The following is a 23229-nucleotide window of genomic DNA, read 5'->3' on the forward strand; positions in this document are numbered from 1 at the left end:
ATTGTTTTATTATTTTTTTTAATTCCATGGTTTTTTGTTGTTGTCATTTGTAAAAAAAATTGCAAAAGCATCACAATAACATTTTCCTTCACAAAAACATATCCCTTCCTCTGATCTCACAATAGACTATGGACTATTGAATCATGGGAAAGGAGGGGAAAACATGACAGTATTAATGAAAATAAGATAAATAAACTAAGAAAAATGATTTGCCATCTTGACAACAAAGCATGCGATGTGTCATATCTCATATGGCTTGTGAGCAGGTCCCTGACCGCCCATTGCATTTATTTTCCACATCAGTATTGTTGATATGTTACGTTTTTCGGTAAAAAAGACACAATGTCAATGACACTATACATTTGATCCGCCTTGGTATACAACAGATCCAAGCACCACAATTTCAGATTAATCATTATTGCATGAATCATTATTGAGTTAAGGAATATATTTGTGTGCACTGGTTCATAATTATAATGACAATGCTGATGATTGAGAACCTGAGAACATGAGAACAGGTGAGAAATAAAAAAAGGGGACAGACACGGCTATTTCTCCCTGTTTTCCATCCGATCATGGACGGCTCAAAGCCTTACTTGAGGTGTGTGTCGGATGTGCTGGCACCCTCAGGCTTATAGGGGTCTGCCTGCGATGCCGGCAGGTTGACTCTAGAGGGCGCTGTCGGGTTCCTGTGGCGCTGCTTTTTGGGTGTAATGTTGACATGCATGCGATTGTTGTCACCTATCTGCACAAACTGGAGGTCTGTCAAATTAAGATTGCCTAAGAGAGACAAGGAAAGAAAATTAGATAATTTAAAAGGGTTTAAGGGTCAGACATTTTGCAAACACTTTTATCTATTGTATAAACAAAAAGATATAACTCATAGCATTTAAAGAGAGGTATAAGATTATATGGCTGTCATTATTTTTAGCTGTTTCACGGTTGGCAAAAAAAATAAAAAATAAAGTAAAGATCTTAGCTGTATTATACTTACCATATCCTGATTTGGGAACAGGAGAAGAATACTGTCGTTGAACGGAAGGCTAAATTAGGAAAACAAACACAAAACTACATTTACATTTATGCTATTTAGCAATTATCCAAAGCAACTAACAACAATGGTATAAGAACAACAGTACATTTAGAGTAAAATCTACAGTAAGAAAATAATTATTAAAAAATATTGGATCCCACTGAAAGCCCTCTCATATAAAGGGTCCTTCACACTTACTAGATAGGGTGGATGAAAGAATGAGCGAGTCACATGTTGCTTGTGATTGGATGAGGATGAGGACGTGGAAGTTGTGTGTTGTTTTTGATTGGATAAGGACGTGGAAGTCAAATGCTGTTTTGATTTGGATGAGGATGAGGAGGTTTCATGACGCTGAGAAGCTGCTGTGACTGGCTGATGTGAATGCTTCTTGACAGAATCTAGGAATAGATAGATAGATAGATAGATAGATAGATAGATAGATACTTTATTGATCCCCAAGGGGAAATTCAAGATACAACACCATCGTCATGTTCATCGACATACAGTAATATTTTCATGTCGCAAGAATAAATCCCACCATGCTACAAACACAGTACACACATACTAAGACCACAAACAATACAGGATACAGGGGTGTGATTTACTGTACTGTGTGAGCGCTAATTTAAATGACAGACAAAGTACAGTACAGTTACACAAAGTACAGCAACTGAATGGCATTTGGGAGCATCGAGCTGATCCACTGATGTTTGTCCAGGATCTTGCTCATGGCGTTACATTAGCAAATAGATTTAGCCTCATTATTAACTTAACTTTAGTCACTTTAGAATTTTAAATCATGCCTATATCTGATTACATGACAAGCGAATGAGTAGATTACGTTTTGATTTGTACTATGTAATATTTAGTGCCATTTTAATGTCAACTAATAATAACATTTTATATTATTTGAAATGATTTGTTATTGTGACGTTTATGCAAGAATGTAACCATTGCTTTACCTTCTGGCTTGTGTTTGAGCTGGGAAGTTTGGCAACTGCCAGTTTCCTAAAAAAAAGAAATCAGATGTTCTCTGTTAGTGTTCTGAAGAAAGACGAAATTCTATGTTGAAAAACAACCATACTTATGCACTCATTTATATCCATTTCTGTGTACTGTCCTCTCTGTTTTATTAGCACTACTATCAGCTGTGATTAAACTCATTCTGTCAAACCATCTAGATGCACATCATTTCGCCTGTGAATTAATATGCATAATATTACCAGATATAAATATATAAAATATTGCAAATGTACCTTTTGAGGTTCCACCTCACTGCACACTTGTATACAAGCTATGACGGGAGCAAAATATAACAATTAGAAATAAAAACACTAACAACAGTTAATGTAGGATTAGTCATTACTTTCTAAATATCATTATGCTATTTCTCCATAACAAAAAAGAACTCTGTCTAGAGTTGGAACTATTTAGTTGAGGAACTATTGTCACTGTTACAGTTAGCAGTTGTAGTACTAGAGAGTGAAAGTGTGTGCCAGATGCAGCTACAGTAGACATGGACAAGGGAAGGACATGGGCTGGATGTGAGGTGGTGGTACCATGAACAGGAGGAGGCGGTGTGGGAGCCAGCACTGTCTCACTACGGGAATTCCTCAAAGATGCCTCAGAGTCAGAGTCCTATGGAGAGGAACGCTTACATTATAATGCATAGCGGTACTGCACTATGGATGGACACATATGAATGACAGATATAACACACAGACAGAATATATGTGTGTGTGTGTGTGTGTGTCTGTGTGTGTGTGTGTCTGTGTGTCTGTGTGTGTGTGTGTGTGTGTGTGTGTGTGTGTCCATCAATTCTATTTTTGCCTCCCATTGTAAAGATAAAAGGGCACAGGAAGCAAACATTTTCAGATGATCTCTCAGATGAATCTTTACTTGAAACGTTAATAATTAATTAAAAAAAATATGCTACAGATTAAATGTATCTATATTATCTTTGGTGACATTTTTCTTTGATACCAGGAGGAACAATGACATACCAGTTTCTTCTGTACATTGTACACGGCTTCGCTTATCCCCCGTTTGTGCAGGTCAAACACACGATTTGTCACAGGGTGGCACTCTGAAGAACCACAGATGATAGCGATAATGAGTGTCCTTTTCACCAAGTACTTACAGTTCTCATTACCCACATATCATTACTGGCCATCACTCAAATGGTCATGGTTATGATTATGGCTATTTGGCAGACTCCTTTGTCCAAAATGAATGTACTACAAAGATTCAAAGTTTGCATGACAGTCAGCCTGTGCTGAGTACCTCAGTCAATAGAAGAGTGAATGTCATTCTGAAGGTCCTGGTACATTCAAGGTACATTCTGATTCAATACGTGGTGTATTGTGCAACTTATAATGAACCTATGGTATCAGACATCATCTACTGTAGCAGACTGTTCGGAAGAACTTAGTATGCACTGCATTTTGGTAGGAATTACAGTTTGGCCTACAGAGGCTACTGTGTGCAAAGAACAGTCTTTTAAGGAAAATTCCATAAATTTTTCACATACTAGGTCTCTGTTTTTCGAGGTCACCGAGTACTGACCTTGCTTAATAAAACTAAAACAATCGGTTCTACCTAGCTAGAGCTGCCAGAAAGCTCCAGTGCTACAAACTGGGGGCATGGCATTAAAGTATCTATCTATCTCTATATCTATCTATCTATCTGAACATAGATCCTCACTCATGAGCATAAAGGAAGGACATCTCATTCATATCTGAGCAGCATTCTAACCAATTTGTCTCTCAACTGTAGTTATTGATTACTGTACCTGTTGTGTTTCAGGAAAAACAAGACCTCAACAATGCAAGACTTATTTTGCTCTACTCACCCTCAAAAGATGGTCTCCAAGCCAGGTCTTTATCCCAGCATTTCTTCATCAGCTCAGCAATATCGCTCAGGCCCTCCACACCGGCCACGTCCAGGGACTCTAAATCGGGACGGTCTCCAAGTGGGATCCGAAACCGCACCAGACTAGATTGAGCATCTAAAAGCGATAGGGAGACCCAGAGGAATCCAGGGGAGAGGGGGGAGATGAGGAGGTTGGGGGCAGGTGTTAAAGGTGGAGAAATGGAATGGAACTGGAACTGGAACTGAATAGAATTAATAGGAACAAAAGGAATGGAACTAAGGCAATGGAACCAAGTTAGGGGTCAACTGGATGAAAACCAAAAAAAGGATAGGATAGGTGATATGTAGAAGTAAGAAACAGGGAGTGAAAGAGAAAGACAGTCTCATTGATTATCTAGTGACAACAACCTGTTTGTTCTGCATAGTACATCTGGTGGCAATGTGGAAATCCGAAGGCACCACTGTCAGTTGATGGCTATAGTGTCAGTATGTACAGTACTAGGCCTACTCCCATCTGATATTCACAAGTTTGAATTTAGAAAGTGCCTAAAATACTGCACTCAAGTGGAAAGCTTGTTTGGCCAGGTTTCTGGTCAGGGACCTCAATCGCCTGCCATGGCATTATGCAGGAATCAGTATGCAAGCAGGCATCGTTCAACAGTGCAATGCAAAATCTCCCCACGTATCCCTTCCTGAGAAGGATGATTGGGGAGAAGATAGATCAAGGGTAGGATCAGAGATAGGATTAAACAATATACTGTCATATAAACATATTTGTATTGTGCTTAAAGGCAACTTACAGTATAGTACAGACAGAGAGCAGTATCCACACAAGCTTCTGATGAGCACAGAAGAATGTATGCCACAAGCCAAACAATGTGGCTGAAAGCGAAAGAAAGAGTGGATGAAAGGGAAAGAGAGAACCCGAAAGAGACGTCTTCGAAGATGACGACAAGGTGACTCACATGGGTAAGGTTCCTTCCCGGTGAAGATGGACCACAGGAGAACCCCGTAGCTGGAGAGGGAAATTACAGAGCACAGATTTAACTACAGACCTCCGTGAACCACACTTTATTTGGACATATGATGTACATGCAGACTGTGGGAAAGGGGCTAATTAAGCAAGGCTGATCAAAGCTCCAGTTAGCTCATCTATGTGTTTCTGGGTGTGGATTTTCCACATGAGATCTAACAATTACGTTGAGGCAAACTGGAAATGTCGGGATACGCTACTACAACCCAAATAAACAGTGTATTTCCTCAGCCCGACACAGCAAAGAGAAATACAGAGGTTAGATCTGCTCTCCCTCAATTCCCGGCCAGAGTGGGATGCATTTAGTCCAAGGAGTGAATTATTTTCCTAGCTCCTTCTAGAATTCTATGTGAACGATCTATAGTTTCAGTGGTCTTTGTACAGTCTATGGGGAAAAGCCCTGAGAGTAATTGTCACATCATAGTATGGAACTCTTGGTTCACAAACGTTCCAATCACATATTTGCGACCTCACTCTTCAACAGGTTATAACAGCAAATGTGAATGGGCGATCAAATGGTGTAGGCCAGAGCGGTAGATAAAACAGAGTGGCGGCACTCCCATAGACCTCCATAGGAAAAAATGGCAGGGCTTTTTCCAGGCTATTTTCTCGTTATGGGACTTTTGGAACTATTTACAGCCAATCTCTTGGTCAGTAATCACTGAGTTAATTGATTACACCTTCCAGCATCCAGAAGCACATCCCACCCTCCTGCGATTCAGCCATTCAGCACAGGTTTTTTGGAACTTTTGATCATGTGGCGGCAACATCAAAGAGTGTCGCAACTCTCTCTCTCTCTCTCTATGGCTCTGGTGTAGGCTACCTGTAGACGTCCGAGGCACTGGTAGGCTTGTATGACAGGTTGAAGGCCTCAGGAGGCATGTAGCTGATTGTCCCTCCCGTCTCACTGTCCGCTTCCCTGCTTCTCTTGGACACACTGCGGGCCAGTCTGGCCAAGCCGAAATCCGTGAGCTGCAGAAAACAGTGGCGTCCAATTGAGTACTGTATACAAGTTGAGCATTTTACCTGTACGCATTTTAGCATGTTCCGTCTGACAAAGTTCCAAAGCACTGATAGTGATTTCCAATAAGTGTGTGTGGTCTAAGGATCAACTTTATTGTTACTATGGCAAGGCATCACACTTTAGTGTCATGGCAACAATAAAGTTAATCCTAACAGACAGGCTACACCAGGCAAGTAATATACCTTTTTCATGGCAGCCATTTTAACATGAAATAGTAGGGCTAGAACAGGTGTTACTAGATGCCTTAACTAAGACAAAAAATGCTCAGCGAACAGAGCTCTTCAATTGCGCTCCCAGTGTAGCCTGGCTGTTACACCATGGCAACTAAAGCTGATCCTTAGACCATGCACCTGTCAGGAGTCAGTCCAGGTGTGCAGATGACTCATAACATAGACAAAATGTTTCTGGAAATGTCCATAACGGGATCAAAAAAAGTATATATTCTATTCTATTATTACACAAGTAGAAGAGTTCAACATCTAAAATAAAATGTTACACTAATCTTGCCCGTTTTGATAACAGTAGGCCTAATACATAAACCAGTCAAGTCAGTGATTACTTAACTCAGAATTGTGTACAGTATGTGAATATGTGACAGGCCCATACAGACAGTGGCATTCAGCTTAGAGTACAGTGACAGTAACAGTGGTATACACATCCGGTGATCGAGAAGCTTCTCTGATTGAAATGTATTGCAATGGAAGTCTTAGGAAGTCCAAGCAGTGCAGTATAATGGGAAACCACAAGAATTTCACAATAAAACATAATGTCCCCAATCCCCACTTTTCTCATTAAAGGGACTCTTCACCGATAAGCATTAAGCTTTGTATCTTTAGAAAACCACTCATGTTTTTGAATGGTCGTCCATCATTCCCTCAGTTTGCCTTGAGATGGGAGAAATACGGATTTCAATGTTGGACTTCCTGCTTTCAATGATCTAAAAATCATCATTTTACATCATTGAAAGCAGGAAGTCCTATTCATGGGTTTCATTGATATCCGTATTTCTCCCGTCTCAAGGCAAACTGAGGGAATGATGCACAGATTTCTAGATACAAAGCTTAATGCTAATCGGTGAACAGTCCCTTTAATATTGTCATTCCATTGCGTCACCGACTCACTGCTGTAAGAACTGGCTGCTCTATGGATAATTATCTGCAACAGGGAAGAAGCCATGACAACAGTGATGTTCCTGACAGAGCTAGTTGATGATTCAAGCAACAAACGTAAAGAGGAAAACACAAATCCCAAACCCAACCACAAGGACCACATGAGCTATTATATTGTCCACTCTTTCCGTTTCCTGAAACAGGATGTTATGGTCTGCAATTACAACTCATTGCACTTTCTGATGATAAAAAAAACCTTGCAGTTCTCTGCCTGTCAGTTTCGTTGGTGCTGGTTCGGCTCAAATAAAACTCCGGATTATAAACCTGTTGCTTCATGTTGGAGCACTCTTTTTGTCAAGATCGCGGGCTTTAATGAAACGAGGGATTGACTCATGACAGACTAAGACTTTCTAGATGACACTTTCCACAATTGTCCCACAAGAAATCTTCCATCCAGCTAACCCTACTTGCTCAAAGCAGACAATCTGTTTGTAAGCCATGGGATCTTACACACGGTGGCTAGTGAGGTTAGAGCACCAAAACCACATACTGTACAGTATGTGTATATCCCAGAATCTTAATTTGTATGAAGTTCATCCATACAGGTCTGTATTGCCTGTAATCTTACACATTCATGCAGTATGCTGGCTACTGCAATGGCAATCCTTCAAATCTACATCTCAAAGTTAGGGACTACTTCTCATACTGATTAAATTGTGTTTAAGTCATGTGTCTGTGCAGTCACATTGTTGAGTGACATTGTTTGACCGTCTTGTTTGTATGTGAAAGCCGTTGTGGTTTGGGTGTTTAGGGGAAGTAGAACACTATTGTGTAATACACAAAACATAGGTCTATGTGTGTCCAAAAATCCCTCCATCAAACAGCACTTCCTTAATTCTAAAATCACTACAGCCTGGACATTTTGGTCTGATGCTGGTCTTTCAACGGCCTAATTGACTTGACCAAGCCACCAAATCTCTACAATAAAGGCAGTTCACCACACACCACCACAGTTAAAATGAGCTCAGGGCTATCCTGGCTCCATTTAACCCTATAATTCACTCATTAAATAGACATTCAGTCTGCCCGCTTTCACTTGATCTTAAATTGTCCATTTTTACAACACAAGTGAAACTACAAATTGTAGGCCCAACTACCGGTCAGTTGTTCAAAACAAGATGGTCTACGGAGGCTGATGTTTCTATTCCACTCTCACCACATGACACATACACATCTCCCAAAGCAACAGTAGGCTATATCCAGTAAACATACTACAGTAGATAATCAGAGAAGACAGACTAGCACAATTTGCCGACATTCTTCAGCTGTTTTGCAGACATAACAGATGTAAGATGAGCAGTCGGTGCTAGATGATACTGTGATTGTGGCAATAAGTACAGAACAAAACTGCCATGAAACTAAAACCATGTGACATGAATGCTGCTATCTGTTTTGAATCACATTATTTTTTATCTGCTTTTATCTGTTTTTCATTTGCATTATATTTTTGTAGCACTTTTGAGATTGACCATAATATAAAGTGCAATACAAATAAAATGTATTATTATTATTATTATTATTGTCCAACCCTGGCCGTGAGGTCGCAGTCCAGCAAATTTACTATTTACAGATATACTTATTATTTGTTTAATATTGACTTAGTTACTAATTGACAAAGTGCCTTTTCCCACTACTGTTGGTGCATACTTCTTTATCAGTGAATAAATAATACATATATAGTACTACTATGTAATATAGTACTACATAGTAGTTTGATACTGCACTCCACTGAATATGAACAGAGGGCATGTGTGCATTCATGTCTGACCCTGGCGGTGAGGTCGCTGTCCAGCAGCACGTTGCTGGGCTTCAGGTCCAGGTGCAGCAGCGGTGGACTCATGCAGTGGAGGAAGTTCATGCCCAGGGCCACCTGGTGGGCCAGTCGGAAAGCCAAAGGCCAGGGCGGGGGTCCGCCGAGGGCTTCCTGAAGTCTGGCCAGGGAGCCCCGCTCCATGAACTCCATGACCAAGCCCAGCTGGTAGGACGGGGAGGGACCTCCTACCGGCGGGTAGCCCTGGTACACCCCCAGGATCCGCAGCACGAAGGGGTTGCTGCCCTGCCGCATCATGTCGGCTTCCTTCCAGAGGGCTACCCCAGACCTGGAGCAGGAGCAGGAGCAGGAGGAGGAGGAGGAGGAGGAGCAGGAGCAGGAGGAGGAGGAGGAGGACGAGGAGGAGGAGGAGGAGGTAATTGGATTCATCTTTACAGGTGTGTATGAATGGGTATGGGAATGCAAACAAAAACATGTCTGTGCATTGTTCATAGAAGATTAAGTTGTATCTCTCTCTCTCTCTCTCTCTCTCTCTCTCTCTGTGTGTGTGTTTCAGCATAAAACTCAAAAAATCCAAATTGGGCCTACAGAACACACATTTTAGAAGTTAAAGTAGCAATACGTTTTCTTAAGAGAGTTTTCTGAGGTTCAAATTAACATAATGATTAGCTATAGAACGAAAACTGAGAAAAGATACAACATGACAGATGTAGGCCTATCACAGTCTGAATTCCGCTGGCACTCACGAACACTACCCTACCTACAGTACCTACCCCTCACTGTGGTGGAGCACCTTCACGGCCACGTCCATGCCCCAGCGAACATGTTTGGCCCGATGGATCTGTCCAAAGCCTCCGCTGTCAATCACCTCCCACGACGCGAGACTATCGTCTTTAATCAGAACAGGCGGTTGGCAAGTGGATTCCATTTCCATTTTTTTTTTAACTGCGGGTGAAAAGTATCGGTTTGGGTGTTTTGGTGTAACATTATTAGTTGTGGACGGTACCTGTATGTCCAACACCAAACAGATATGGAACAAAATCTCAATCAGTGTGGATATCCCCCCCACTGAAGGAGACCAGGGCAAAAACGTGTTTTTAGGTTATTTTCTATTGTTGGTCTTTAAGGTTTTTTTTAAAAGAAAAGAAAAAACCGAACGAACAAATCATACACGGCCGTATAAGCTATCTTTAAGAAGCCAACAACACTGACGAGGACACTTTAGTAATAGTTTGACCTACCTTACTTAATTGCATGTTCTGCAGGTGAACGGTGTTCTTTTTTTAGCCATCTGTCATATCTTCATGAAAGAATACGATTTAGTCGTCTGAAGTGACTAGATCATGACTACGACTAGGCAGCAGCTCAACGCTGACTGCGTCAGAAAACATCGCTTTCACTTCTGCTCATGGGCGCCTTGTAGCCCAACGACGCTCTATGCGAGAGGGGAATTTACCTGTGAGGAGGAAGTAGCCTAACAGTTGTAATCTTTATTGTCCACAAAAGGATTTTGTCTTCCTCTCTTGAGTTCCAAGCCATGTAGGGTACCGCACTTTATCTCGCCTGCATTTCCTTTCCAAATCCACCTAATTTCTAGTTTAGTTAGTAGCAGCTGTGTGTATGTGTGTGTGTGTGTGTGTGTGTGTGTGTGTGTGTGTGTGTGTGTGTGTCTAGTATGGATCAGCTTTTTACACCAAAACCTAATGACCTAAACATTGCTGAATAACTGCTCAACAGTTTTTTGGTCAGCCTTATATTTTTCATTTGCTTTACAATCTGTTTTAAAGCGTTGACTTTCATTGTCCATGGAAATATCGGTGCTGTGGTGCTATGGAAATGTCAGTCACACAAATTGTGACGTCATTGGAATTCCCCCCTGTCAAATCGGAAGTTTTCATCCTGTGATATGCTCAGCCAACGAGAGCGAGCAGAAGGAGGGCCAAGATTACCACAATTCTCCGACAACCTCACGCTTGGCAAAACAATAACACATAGTCTAATGTAGGCGAATCTATTATTTCCTGGATATTTCATTCATGTTCTACTGTAGCCAGTGTAGGATTAACGTGTTTATCTAATCTGTGAGAGAGGTAAGGAGTGTGTTCAGCACTATAAACCAGATCGAGACTTCTTGTTATGCTATTCTGATGTGCTGTGGCCGTGGTCATTTATTGTTGTCATGCGCTTTGTTTACAGTGTTCCAATACGAATGTTGCTATAAATCGATTATGACATTCTAAAAGAGAGATACATTGTTTCGAGAGATACATTGTTTCGTCAACGTTATTTTACATGTGAGTTCGAATGTGTTCTAGCCTATTTTTTTCTGTGCGTCTCTAGTAAAGTCATTACGATCGCCGCAGGGAAAGTTTCAGTTTTATCAACAAATAACCACGTTATAGCAAAACAAGGATGACGTCCACCAAATTATAGTGTCCTGTACTACTTGGGATCTTAAGGTAAGGTGAGTCGTGTCGTGGTGCATAATTGAAACGTTAACTAGGCAAACCTTCCAAGAACAGTGGTGTCGAACTTTACTCCCGAGTTACTGAACCAGATTCGCGGAAGACCGACTGACACCGATTTGGAAACGAAACTTATCGCTGAAATTGCGAACATAGGCTACTGGAGTTATGAAGGCCTAGCTCAGACAGGCCTCACTACACGTTGTAAGTAATAAACGCTTTAGGTACAAAAAAACACATACGCCTAATATGATGTAGTCAGATGTATTGTAGCCAGCCAACTGTGTCCTTTAGTTCAGAGTTTCTCGTAGTCACCTTGTTGTGAGTTTCAAAATTGATTAAGTCACGCGGGGATAATAAATGCTGGCGCGTTCTCTCCATGTCTTCCTCCCAGTAGCTGCTCCTCGGCTCGTCGTGTGCCAGCCATGGCTTTCGCCTCTGAAGAGAGCAGCAGCGAAGGCATGCAGTTGAGTGAGAACGAGGCAATGGTGGAGGATGAGTTCACATGTTCCGCGGCGTTACGGGGGGCCGTCATGGCCCTCCAGCCCACGGCGAAGCGCGTTTTCGGGGTGGAGTTGGATATAGCCTTGGAAGAAGAGGCGGAGGTTCATCAGACTGGACTCATGTGGCTGCTGCTGAAGGGGAAGTCTGGAGACGTACATGCAGCTAAGGTGAGATGTGCCTTCTCTGCTTTCAGAGTTACAAGCTGAATGCTAGACATTCAAAGTGCATGTCAGGTAGCCTGGGTGAACCATGAACCTGTTACCAAATTGGTTCGTCAGGGTTCACCTACTGTAGGCTTTGTCCTATGTAAAAATCTGATTGTCCAAAAGAGGGACAACACATATGGTGAGCATGGAATTTGAAACAAATTTGGGGGAAAGAAAAAAAAAACATTGTCAGGTAATTAATGATGACAGATATAATCTGTGTTTGTGCTGAACTCCATGCTCACTGCCTGATTATCTCATCTGTCTACCATCTCTTTGTGTTGTCCCCTCCCTGCATCCACCCTCCGTCTAACTGTCTTGTCCAATTTCCATGTCCACTGTCTCTGTGTCATGGTCACGCAGCTCTATGTAAAGGGTGCCGTGAACCAGGAGGAGCAGCAGGAGGTTCCCTACCCAGAGGTCCTGCACTCAGTGTTCTGTGGTGCCCGTGGGCTGTTCACGGACTGCCTGATCAGAAACACTTCAGCCCATATCGTGGTAAGGAGGAGTTGACTGAGGGTGGAGTGGCTGCTGGGACAAGGACCAGAGAGCTATTACTATATGAAGCAAGGTTACACGGTTACCCAGGTAACAGAGTAACCACTGATCTCCAAACAATGTGTCACTTTTGAAACAATAGCTGCTTAGTGCAGTGTTCTTTTGGATATCAGTGGTTACTCCCAAAGTTATGCGGGTTAGCTACTGTAGTCACCTCGCCTCCTAATACAGACCCCACCCAGGCTGATGGATGTTGATGTTTACAGATAGGTCTGTTTCACAGCCTGATGGCAGTTAGACAGGCATTGTGGCACTGTAATAGCATAATATAACATTTTCATATTAATATTGTTCATTATATTATATGTTTATGATATATATATACAGTATATATATATATATATATATACAGTGTATATATATATATATATATATGTATATATATATATACACATATAAAAATGCTTTTGTTAACAGTAGCTATGCAACATATAACCATATAAAGCAAATAAATGTTACTGTGAATGTATAGTTTTTACACACTACACGTTGTGTCTACATTTCCGTGTCTAATTTCTATTCCTTGTGTTCTTCCTGCTCTAGGTGGGTTCCCCAGGGTGCGTCCTCATCTCAGGCCTGGCAGAACCCGTGGTCCGGGCCTACTCTCTCATCGTGGACCTGGTGGAGAGGTATGACAGCAGCCAGGGTCTGCGCATGGACGCTGGGGCTCGAGGAGCAGTCGAGTCCCTGGATTCCCGTCGGGCCTTCAAGGCGCTGGTGGAGAGGTGGGACGACCGGCACACGCTGGACCTGCTGGTGCTGCCCGTGTCCGTGAAGGAAGTCCTCCTCGAACTGGTGAGGGACAGCCGCTGGAACACGGCCTCCGCCACCGCCGCCGCCGCTCCTGAGACTGCGGCGGCACGGACAGATGCGGACGAACCCGAGGCGAGGCAGGGCGCCACGGGCGTGGCGGACAGGGCTTCTCACAACATCCCAGACGAGCAGCCGGACCCGCGTCGGCACAGTCCAGGAAGCAGCGTCCTTCCCACCAGGTCCGACTCGACAGGTGACGGGCAGCATTCCCACCAGCGCCAGGGCACGGTCGTGCCATCGGTCACTCCGGATCCCTTCTTCCGGAGTTTTGCGGTCGTGGACGGGGACCGCCGGGGTCAGGTCGAGGGTGCGGACGAGAGGAGGGGAGGACCCCGAGGGCCGCAGGGGTGGAGAAGGGATGCTCCGCAGGAAGTCCTGGATGAGGCGTTCAGCACGGACACGGCGGCAGTGTCCGTCGGCAGCCAGGACGACCTCAGCCTCCGGCTGAAATTCTTCACCGCCATGGGCTTCAAGGAGGACGTGGTGAAGAGGGTGCTGGCTCGGACTGGACCCGTAGACCCCTGTGACATCCTGGAGCTTGTCCAGCAAGAGCAGGACCGGGACGACGGAGGAGGAGGAGGAGGAGGAGGAGGAGGAGGAGGAGAGGAGGAGAAGAACGGCGTCAGCAGAAGGTCCGGCGACGGAGCCGAAGAGGAAGCCGCCTTCAGAAGCAGCAGGACGGTGGAGAGAGGAGCGCCGAACCACAGCAGCCAGGGGAGCTTCAGCGACAGGAGCCTGGGGGAAGGGCTTCGGAGCGGGCCAGAGGAGGAGGAGGAGGAGGAGGAAGAGGGTGGTGGCGGCGATGACTTTGTCCTGGGCGTGGTGAAGCGGGCGGCAGCCAGCTGCGGGTACACGGAGGAGCGGGTGCGCGAGGTGTGCAGCAACCTGCCCGAGCTCAGCTTCCACCAGCTGCTCCTGGAGCTGCAGAGGCAGGGCGAGAGGGACGGCAAGCCGGCAGGGACAAACCACCCCGCCGCGGCCACTCACACAGTAACACAGCAACACGCTAAGGAGTCGCTCGCCGACTCGGCCAGAAAGGAGGAGGCAGAGATGAAGAGGAGGAAGGAGGAGGAGGAGAGGAGTGCTGGGAGAGAGACGAAGAATAAAGCATCGGTTGATAAGAGAGACAAGGCGAAGGGTGGGGACAATCAGGGGGAATCGTTAGGGAGACAATCTAGCGCCAAAGCCGCAAGCGCACTGGGTGAGAACGTCCTGGTGGAGCACAGAGCTATCGAGAGGTTCTTGATCGATCAAGCTTATCGGGACTCGCCCCAGGAGGCCCCTGTGAAAAGGGAGAGGCCTGCTTTGACGGACAGACATGACAACGCACACACGAGGCCTCCCGTGACTGGAGCTGCGAGTAGTACCACTAGAACAAACAACTGGAACACCTTCAACCACCAGAACCACCAGAACCATCATCGAGGCCCGGGCCAGGCGGACTCGAACGGGAGAGGAGGTTCTTCGTCCATCCGAGGACCACCACGACCCAGCTACCCTCGCGACACGCTCGGTGAACCCCAAATGAACCCGCACTTCTCGGCCACCCTACCTGCACACTTTGGCAGACCACCCCAGAGACAGGGTCTCCCACCCATGGGTGCAAGGGCCGTGGTCACGGGGCAGCAGCGCTTCCTGGAGGGCCTGCAGATGCCCTTTGAACTCAAACTGGCCGGTGGCAACGGAGACCCTGGTTTGCGACAGGTCATTCTTGACGGGAGCAACGTTGCTATGAGGTAGGGCTGCTGTCAAGGCTAAACCTCTCTCTCTCTTTCTCTCTCTCAAAATTATTATCTGTATTTGTTTGATATCTATATTCATATTAATTAAGTCACATGCTTGGGCAAATGTAAAAGGAAAGTGGATCTAGTTTTTCCTGTAGTAAAGCATGGGAATTGAACCTCTATATATAGATATGAAAATGAAATATAGACCAATTCTGCCTTTACATAAATATAGGAAATAGGAAAAATGGCCTGACTCACATCCCATGCAAGAAAGCTGTGTACATGTCATGTACAGTATGTATGTACAGTAATACTAAGTACATAGTACATGTGCTTCACTTCAACATGACAGAGAAATATTTACGATGCATCTCATAAGTCATGAGCAGAAAAAGACGGGTGCGGCAAGTTCATTTTTTGCCGTCAAACAGTGGGTGTTGCTTAGCTGAAGCGTCAGTTACAACTGAGTTAGGTGTGCACCCCGAATGTTCCGGTTTGGCAACATTGTTTCACACCAATAACACGTGTTTTGAGCTGACTGTTGTGTATCCCCAGAGCCAGAGCCATATAGAGACATATAGGCTCTGTGTAGTCTAATCCCTTCTGTTGCATCACAATAATGTGATCATAGAGACCATGTGGCCATGGAGCTCAAGGTTCCGTACAATACAGGGAGTGTAGGCTAGCTGGATCAAACTGTAAAATGACATACCACTGTCATGTCTCATAAGGTGTGCCTGCCTAGCCCTGTATTAAGCGATCACCGTGTAGTTCTTTCAATTTGAAATAACAGTTTCATATTCATTTTGATGCTACTAGTCTGACTTGTAATACAGAGAACATTGCTGATACATGCCCAGTCAGTCTTGATATTGCACTACAATAACATTGTTGATTTGATAGGACCCTTTGACCCTTGTTTTTACTAACTGGTTACTGTCTTAGTAGCCTGGCTAGCGCCACCACTTCTCAATGAGACGTGGTCTGGCAACCAAACGTTCATTTTCTCGTATTTGAAAAAAAATTCCAGATCCGTTTATTGGGCTATTTGTCTATCAAATGTGTCTGTGCATAGCTCATCATCGTCTTGCTTTTCCCCCTGTTCTGTGATTGGTCCCCTATCTGAGGCAAACATTAGGGCGGTAGTTTCCAGGCAGCCATAGCAGCGTGAATCAAATCACGCACAAGGCAGCATGGGAACACCCAGGCTACTGTCTTGGCAAAATGGCGTTGAATACTGACGCCAAGGTAGCCTAGAAATCTAGACGCACCCTAGCTGGCAAAAATATTTTTGCCAAGCGGGATGGTCGCACCGTTGAGGCCAGCCTATCCAATCAGAATGCTCTATCTGTGTACGGAGTCCTTGAGCCCGCCTTAGCTCACCTTCTGCTTCCGATATTGACGCCAGGGGCTGGCCCATGCGTCCTCCTTCGACGAGTTGGGTGTGAGACCGTGTTGCACAACCATAGAGAAAAACGAAAGATGGATGAGGCTAACGAAGCGCGCTCGTTTTAATCGGCTTTGGAAGAGTTGGACTTGGGCTTTTCTTTGAAGATTGAGCTGAAAGAAGCACTCAAGTCATTCGTTTTAAAGAAGGATGTATTTGCCGTTTTGCCGACCAGCTACGATTGGTCACAAATGCTGGCCTATTACGTGCAGAGGCAGTTTGAAAGACAACTGTTCATCCCACCCACAGGCTTCAGCTCTGTGAATGGTCCGACCCCAGACTATTCATTTCTGTATAGTTTGGCTTGCCAGGCTAACGCCAAGGGGTATACTGCAGAGATAAATGTTTCCATTTTGTTTCTTTAATGTCGCCATGGTGACATGTCCACAGCCATGGACTGGGCCAGTTCTTCTCCTGCCGTGGCATCGCCCTGGCCGTGCAGCACTTCTGGGACAGAGGTCACCGCCAGATCTCAGCCCTGGTGCCCCAGTGGAGACAGAAGAGAGACCCCAGGGTCAAAGGTATTGCTTCCTGTTGGTGGAATTGTTCTCCTTGTCTCTCATGACGGATCTGTTATACTATCATTGTCATTTTGTTTGTTTGCTGATTTTTTGACAACATTAATTATGTTGTGGTTTGTTTGTGAATAGTGTAAAATAGCTTTCAGTAACTTTTGAATGATAAGAATATGGCAAATATGGAAAGTCAGATCTCATTGTGTCTTTGTTTCTCTCTCTCTCCCTCTGCTATTTTCAAACACACACACACACACACACACCCTTCTCTGTCTCTCTCTCTCTCTCTCTCTCTCTCTCTCTCTCTCTCTCTCTCTCTCTCTCTCTCTCTCTCTCTCTCTCTCTCTCTCTCTCTCTCTCTCTCTCTTTCTCTTTCTCCAGAACAACACTATCTGACTGAGCTACTGGACCTTGGACTGTTATCATTCACACCCTCCCGCGAGGTCATGGGGAAAAGAATCAACTCTTACGATGACAGGTGTGTCTTTGTGCAGGTCATGTTTGGTTTGAAGAATGTGCCTCCTTAAACCTAAACATTGGTGCACTTGAGCAGAGTTCATGAGTGAGTGTAGAAAGTTATGGAAGAACCATTTGTCTTTTTTTTTTTTTTTCTGGAAACATTCTAACTAGAGTAGATTCTAACTGCAAATAGTGAAAATATGATTTTCATTTCCAGAGTGTACACTTAAAACAGTAAAAAAGGTAGTTAGTGTTGACTAGATGATACGCAGCAGCTATCCAGCTAGACAGACAAATGACAGATGCCCTTGATTTCTTACTTCCTTTCCTGCCAGAGTTGTGAAGTCTGCTGACTTGTTTACGCTGACAGTCTGCAAACATCCGAGTCCCTCAGCAGGTGTAGGCTGGTGACCGTTGTTCTCATGTGGCCATAGCCAAGGTCATGGATTACGTGTGATATACATACTAACATCACTTCAGTGCACTAGCCTGTATCTCCAAAGATCCTTAATTACTGACAAGATAGAGCAACATAATGCATTTCTATGGAAGAAAAATTCGAACAGCTCCTGTCTGCTTAAAGAGGCGTGTCGCAAAGACGTCATAGTGGGATATCGATCTCTGTCAGATTGGCAAGCAGTTCAGTTCGAATGTTAACAGGTTTGCTTAAAGGGGGATTTCGCCCCCCTCCCCTTTGCGAAGACAGAACGCGGAAATGATCGAACGTTTGCGCCTCTCACTCCGCTTTAACCCTCTCTGGTATCTCTGCTTAGCTCCGGTAACCTAGGTAACCTAATGGAATACTGTATGTTATGGCAACAAGCAACGTTTTGAAAAGGAAGTTGTTTCATTTACTCAGCATTCAATGATAGATAGATAGATACTTTATTGATCCCCAAGGGGAAATTCAAGAAATGATGTGGCTGTGGGTGTTGTACACACAAAAGTCTTCTATGTCCGTTCCTCATTGTTCATCACCTGCTTTAGTGTTATGTAAGATGGAGGAAGGCGCACGGTATGAGGTGCCATGTCTGCGGTGTTGTGAGTTATACACAGGCCCATATCACGAGACCTTATAGCATGCTGTGTGAAAGCTATTCGTTTTTACTTTGTAAAGACAAGTTACTGGTACAAGATTTTGTCACTGAAGGAATCTGTACGGCAGGATGCATGCTAGTTCAACTGACTGCTGTTTGAGTTTCGGTTCTGAAGTTGCAATCAAGTCTGTGGTAAAACTTAAGTATTAGCTCCCTTCGCCCAACAGAAAGTTGTTTGTGCTGATACACAATTTGTCATGTCCAACAACAACGCTTAGTTATCATAAAATAACTGTAATCAACAACCACCTCTAACTGACATTGGTTTTCTTAAACGCCCCTTAGTTATTAAAACATAACTGTAATCTACAACCACCTCTAACAGATATTGGATTTCTTTGACTGACACCAGTGTTTACAATGATTCAGTTGTCCTATGCAACTTCCAACTGCTGAAAATGTACCCTCTGCCACATTTTGTATTCTCTCAAATATGCACACTAACTACTTTTCTTGTTTTTACTTTAAGGTTCATGCTTCAGCTCGCCCAGAAGACGAATGGAGTGATCGTGACAAACGACAACATGAGAGACCTGTTTGATGAGTCAGATGCCTGGAAGGACATCATTAGAAAGAGGTAGACTACACATGAATTAGTAGGGCTGCTTGGGGAGAATCTGTATGAACATGTTTAGATCCAAAATAAGTTAATTATAATGACTATGTTAGTCTATATCTTGTAAGGCTTCTGAGAAGTTGCACACCAAATTTAGTTTTAGGTTGAAAATGCAAAATTATGTACAGCATACAGCATGTGTAGTAGCTGTATTGTGTATAAATTACAGGACAGTGTTTTTTTTTTTTTTTTTTTAAAGAAAAAGAAGAAGAAGAAACATATTAATGCCTTATATATTACAATATTAATTGTCCAGTGTATTTGACCTCATAGATTAAGAAAATAATTGTAAAATCAATGTATAAACCTTGGCTAATAGTTAGAAAACAAAGTATTTGTCATAAGGCATTAAATGCATTTAGGCTTGCAGGACAAAATGCTGTCAGTATCAGAAAACAGTTTATGAACACATAATTACAAGGTAAAAGCTTGTTGTTTAGGTTTGTTTGCCTGCTTGTCTTGTTGTCACTGGAGTGACTGTGTGTGAACTCTTTCAGCCTCCTCCAGTACACATTTGTTGGGGATCACTTCATGGTTCCAGACGACCCTCTGGGTAGAGACGGGCCTCACCTCAATGACTTCCTCCGTTCACAGCAGAGGTAGCGTACAAACGCACACACACACAGGCGCGCACACATGCACACATGTTTAGACACACACACACACACACACACACACACACACACACACACACACACAAGCATACATACACACACACACACACACACACACACACACACACACACACACACACACACACACAAGCATACATACACACACACACACACACACACACACACACACACACACACACGCTTAAATACAGAAGCACACACAAAGCACATACACAAACAAATGCCTACACACACTCCTGCTGTGGGGCCTAACTTTTTAAAGCATTATCTGGTAACTAAGACATGAAAGCTTTTTTTTTTTTTTTAAATGGTGTTTATTTCTTCTTCTCTCTCTCTCTCTCCCCTTCTCTCCCTCTCTCTCTCTCTTTCTCTTTCTCCTCCCCCCTCCTCTTCAGGTCCTCTGTCACCAGCAGTCACACATTCCCAGGCATGGCCTCCTCATTCCCCATCCAGCAGCAGCAGCAGCAGCAGCAGCAGCAGCGCTCCCAAACCGAAGTGCCGCACTTCCGCGACCGGACCCCAGGGGGCGGCAGAGTCACACCAGATTTCCAGCCAGACCTCCAGCCCCCGGGCCCAGCAGCCAGCCAGACGGCCCACGGCTGGGAACAGGTGCCCCGGAGAGGGGGAAAAAGAGGAGGAGGAGGATCTGGAGGGTTTGGGCGTGCGGGGCCTGAGATCCGGCCGCACAGGAGCGCGGAGGAGACTTCCAGGCTGCGGGAGAGCTTGAGCCAGGTGTTCCCGGGTCAGGAGAGCGTGGTGACGCTGGCCCTGCAGAGACACCCGATACTCACAGACGTCAACCTGCTGTCCCACTACATCCTGGAACACCAGGCAGCAGGGGACTAGAGGAAAGAGAGGGACATGAAATGTATGTGTGAGCGAGTGAAAAGGCAGAGTGTGTGCGTGTGTGCGTGTGTGCGTGTGTGCGTGTGTGCGTGTGTGCGTGTGTGCGTGTGCGCGTGGGCGCGTATGTGTGTGTGTGTGTGTGTGCGTGTGTGCAGAGCGATATATATATTTTAGCAGTCTTAATGGCAAATAACCTCTACTACATCTGACATATACCAGCATAAATAAAGTAACACTTGCCAATAACCTGTGGGACTTTGCGTGAAGCTTGAAAGACTGCAACATGTTTTAGAACTGTTGCTAAGTATCATTACTGTGATGCTACAGAACCAAAGATGGGTAGATGGCAGGCTGCTCTTGATATGCTTTCTATTTGCCTGACACTTTTTACTAAATCTTAATGCTGAATTAATTTCAGAGTGTAATATTTGTAAATGTCTATTTTTGTAGATAATGTATGCCTATATTGTATTTTATTAATATTGAAGTACTATTTCTATTATTTGCATTTGTGTGTGTTTTTTTTTTTTTTTTTTGCATCATCTCCATCTTGTTTTAGGAGCTTGATGTGTATATCTAGATGTTTGAATCTTCAGAGGTAATTTTAAAAGCTGGTGAGGCTCATCAGATTTTTATATATTTTTATTTTTCATATTTTTAACTGTGATGTCTTACATAACAAAGTTTTCAATGTTCAATAGCAATCTGGCATGGAAATGTATTGTCACACAAACAAAAATGTGAAGTATTTTTTAACCGTATCTGAACTGTGTTGTTCTGACTTCATTTCTAGTATACCATTAATCACTGTTATTTATGGTAAATATCATGTCTTAATGATTTCACCACCTAAAATAAAATTGAGTGTAGTCATTCATCTCTGTTGTCGTTTTGATAACCATTGTGTTTTTGACATCAATGTGGTGTGTTTGACATTGTTTCAAAACATTTGCTACTATGTCTAGTCATGTTGAGAGACATGAGAAATGTCCTGCTAGAATAAACAGACATGCAAATTGCAGAGAATATGAACTGATACCAAAGCCTAAAAATATTACATTGAACATGGACTATTCCCACTTATTGACCCTGATGATGGGGTAATGTTTGATAGCTGTTGAGACTTGAATGCTTATTTAAATACAATCTGTCTATTTACTAATTTATCGCAACTAATACAGTAAATCCCTATGAACTTGTTGGAAACTGAAAGTTGATATGCTGTATGTGAGGGGGAACTTTTTACCTTGACAGTTTGGACCAATTATCGCACTAGTCCGATTGGAAACACTTCCGCATAGGATGCTCTCGTGTCTTGGCCCTTTCTTCTCTCTCTCTTTGTTCTCATCTCCTCTGGTGGTAATTACAGAAATTAATTATTCCTTGGCAGTCTGAAAGCCAACACACGCGTCATGATGGTGAGAAACACTGGTACCACACAGAAGTTTAAGTTGATGACATAACCAATGGTGAAGGAGTTACAGCCGCTCACAAAGAGCCCCGCAGTCAGAGGCTGTGTCCAGAAGTCAAGCGTGCACGCTGGGCAGTGTGCATTTTCCGGAAGTTACGTCAGAATAGACTGTCCGAAAGTCAAGTGCTCTCACTAGTTGGGTACTTCGTTTGGCGTGATTTCCAAGCGTGCATCGATGCATCTTTATTGGCCTCAGATATCCCATAATCCATTGCGCAGCGCAGGTCAAGCTCCACACGTCATGCAAATCGTCAACACACCCCTCTCCCCGAGTCAGGTGACGCCAACTAGTTAGTGCTGTCCAAATGTAGGTAGGGACGCATAATGAGGAGCGAGCTAACTAAGACGCTACTGGGAAGAGGGTACTATCCAGCGTGCACGCTTGACTTCAGGACATAGCCAGAGAGTGCTGTGGATAAGACCACTCCAAAGAAGTGAGAGGATGGTTTAGGGTAAGTCAGGAACAGAACTCCCTCTAGCGCCACCAGCTGGTGGAAGTGCAAACCGCAGATCCTCGCCCCAGCAAAACTGAAGCAGAGCATCCAGCAGGGTGAACGATCACGACTCGGAATTCCCTGCAGGAAACACGTGTTCAGGAAAGGCTCCACAGAAGCTCCAGGATATCACTGGCGATGAGAGAGTAGATGTAGCGACTGAGACATGACCCCCGGTTTCCTGATGGCGTCTCAGAGAGTAGAGGGCCCAGATGACAGTGGGCGGCCCCGCACACAGACCAGCAGAGAGAGGAACACTGTGTGTGTGTGTGTGTGTGTGTGTGTGTGTGTGTGTGTGTGTGTCACATAATTCTAACTCATAATTCTAACTCTCGGGCTCCGTAGCATTCACCTGCACACATTTGTATTTTAATGCTTAAAAATCAAATCAATACAAGTATTAATACATGACATTGAGGCAGATCTGGGTAGCCTAGACTCAAAACAATATAAAGCATGTGTGAATGGCACTTAC

The 23229-nt window shown here is 44.1% G+C and overlaps 2 protein-coding genes across 8 annotated transcripts; one reads left to right on the forward strand and one right to left on the reverse strand.

The window, feature by feature from the left end:
• Positions 1-68: 68 nt before the first annotated feature.
• ripk3 (receptor-interacting serine-threonine kinase 3) lies at positions 69-11983 on the reverse strand. 3 transcript variants are annotated; one of them, XM_062515958.1, is made up of 13 exons: positions 11682-11983; positions 9675-9846; positions 8899-9229; positions 5761-5909; positions 4870-4919; positions 3885-4040; positions 3037-3119; positions 2593-2671; positions 2290-2327; positions 1996-2041; positions 1232-1431; positions 995-1043; positions 69-780 (listed from the first exon to the last, which is right to left on the reverse strand). In XM_062515958.1, the coding sequence occupies exons 2-13, from the start codon at positions 9833-9835 to the stop codon at positions 593-595; spliced, it is 1530 nt and encodes a 509-aa protein (XP_062371942.1). In that variant the 5' UTR covers positions 9836-9846; positions 11682-11983; the 3' UTR covers positions 69-592. The 3 variants fall into 3 exon arrangements, with proteins under 3 accessions (XP_062371942.1, XP_062371940.1, XP_062371941.1); XM_062515956.1 differs by lacking the exon at positions 11682-11983 and adding an exon at positions 10148-10695; XM_062515957.1 differs by lacking the exon at positions 11682-11983 and adding an exon at positions 10143-10695.
• khnyn (KH and NYN domain containing) lies at positions 10873-21666 on the forward strand. 5 transcript variants are annotated; one of them, XM_062515951.1, is made up of 9 exons: positions 10873-10991; positions 11761-12037; positions 12440-12574; positions 13178-15183; positions 17012-17142; positions 17518-17614; positions 19162-19269; positions 19806-19907; positions 20339-21666. In XM_062515951.1, the coding sequence occupies exons 2-9, from the start codon at positions 11792-11794 to the stop codon at positions 20787-20789; spliced, it is 3276 nt and encodes a 1091-aa protein (XP_062371935.1). In that variant the 5' UTR covers positions 10873-10991; positions 11761-11791; the 3' UTR covers positions 20790-21666. The 5 variants fall into 5 exon arrangements, with proteins under 5 accessions (XP_062371935.1, XP_062371938.1, XP_062371934.1 ...); XM_062515954.1 differs by having other exon boundaries at positions 10888-10991; positions 11764-12037; XM_062515950.1 differs by lacking the exon at positions 10873-10991 and adding an exon at positions 11112-11570.
• The last annotated feature ends 1563 nt before the right edge of the window (positions 21667-23229 follow it).

This window comes from Sardina pilchardus, chromosome 16 (genome assembly GCF_963854185.1).
Source record: "Sardina pilchardus chromosome 16, fSarPil1.1, whole genome shotgun sequence".
Taxonomy (NCBI): Eukaryota; Metazoa; Chordata; class Actinopteri; order Clupeiformes; family Clupeidae; genus Sardina; species Sardina pilchardus.

What these genes read in the sequence shown, in the direction of transcription:
- ripk3 (XM_062515956.1), bottom strand. An exon ending in GTGCTCCACCACAGTGAGGG is followed by an intron (nt 9,230 to 9,674) that starts GTAGGTACTGTA and finishes CTCCTGCTCCAG; the next exon opens with GTCTGGGGTAGCCCTCTGGA. An exon ending in ACAGCGACCTCACCGCCAGG is followed by an intron (nt 5,910 to 8,898) that starts GTCAGACATGAA and finishes TGTTTTCTGCAG; the next exon opens with CTCACGGATTTCGGCTTGGC.
- khnyn (XM_062515951.1), top strand. Translation starts at nt 11,792, where the DNA reads ATGGCTTTCGCCTCTGAAGAGAGCAGCAGCGAAGGCATGCAGTTGAGT. An exon ending in GAGACGTACATGCAGCTAAG is followed by an intron (nt 12,038 to 12,439) that starts GTGAGATGTGCC and finishes ATGGTCACGCAG; the next exon opens with CTCTATGTAAAGGGTGCCGT. An exon ending in GAGAGACCCCAGGGTCAAAG is followed by an intron (nt 17,143 to 17,517) that starts GTATTGCTTCCT and finishes CTCTTTCTCCAG; the next exon opens with AACAACACTATCTGACTGAG.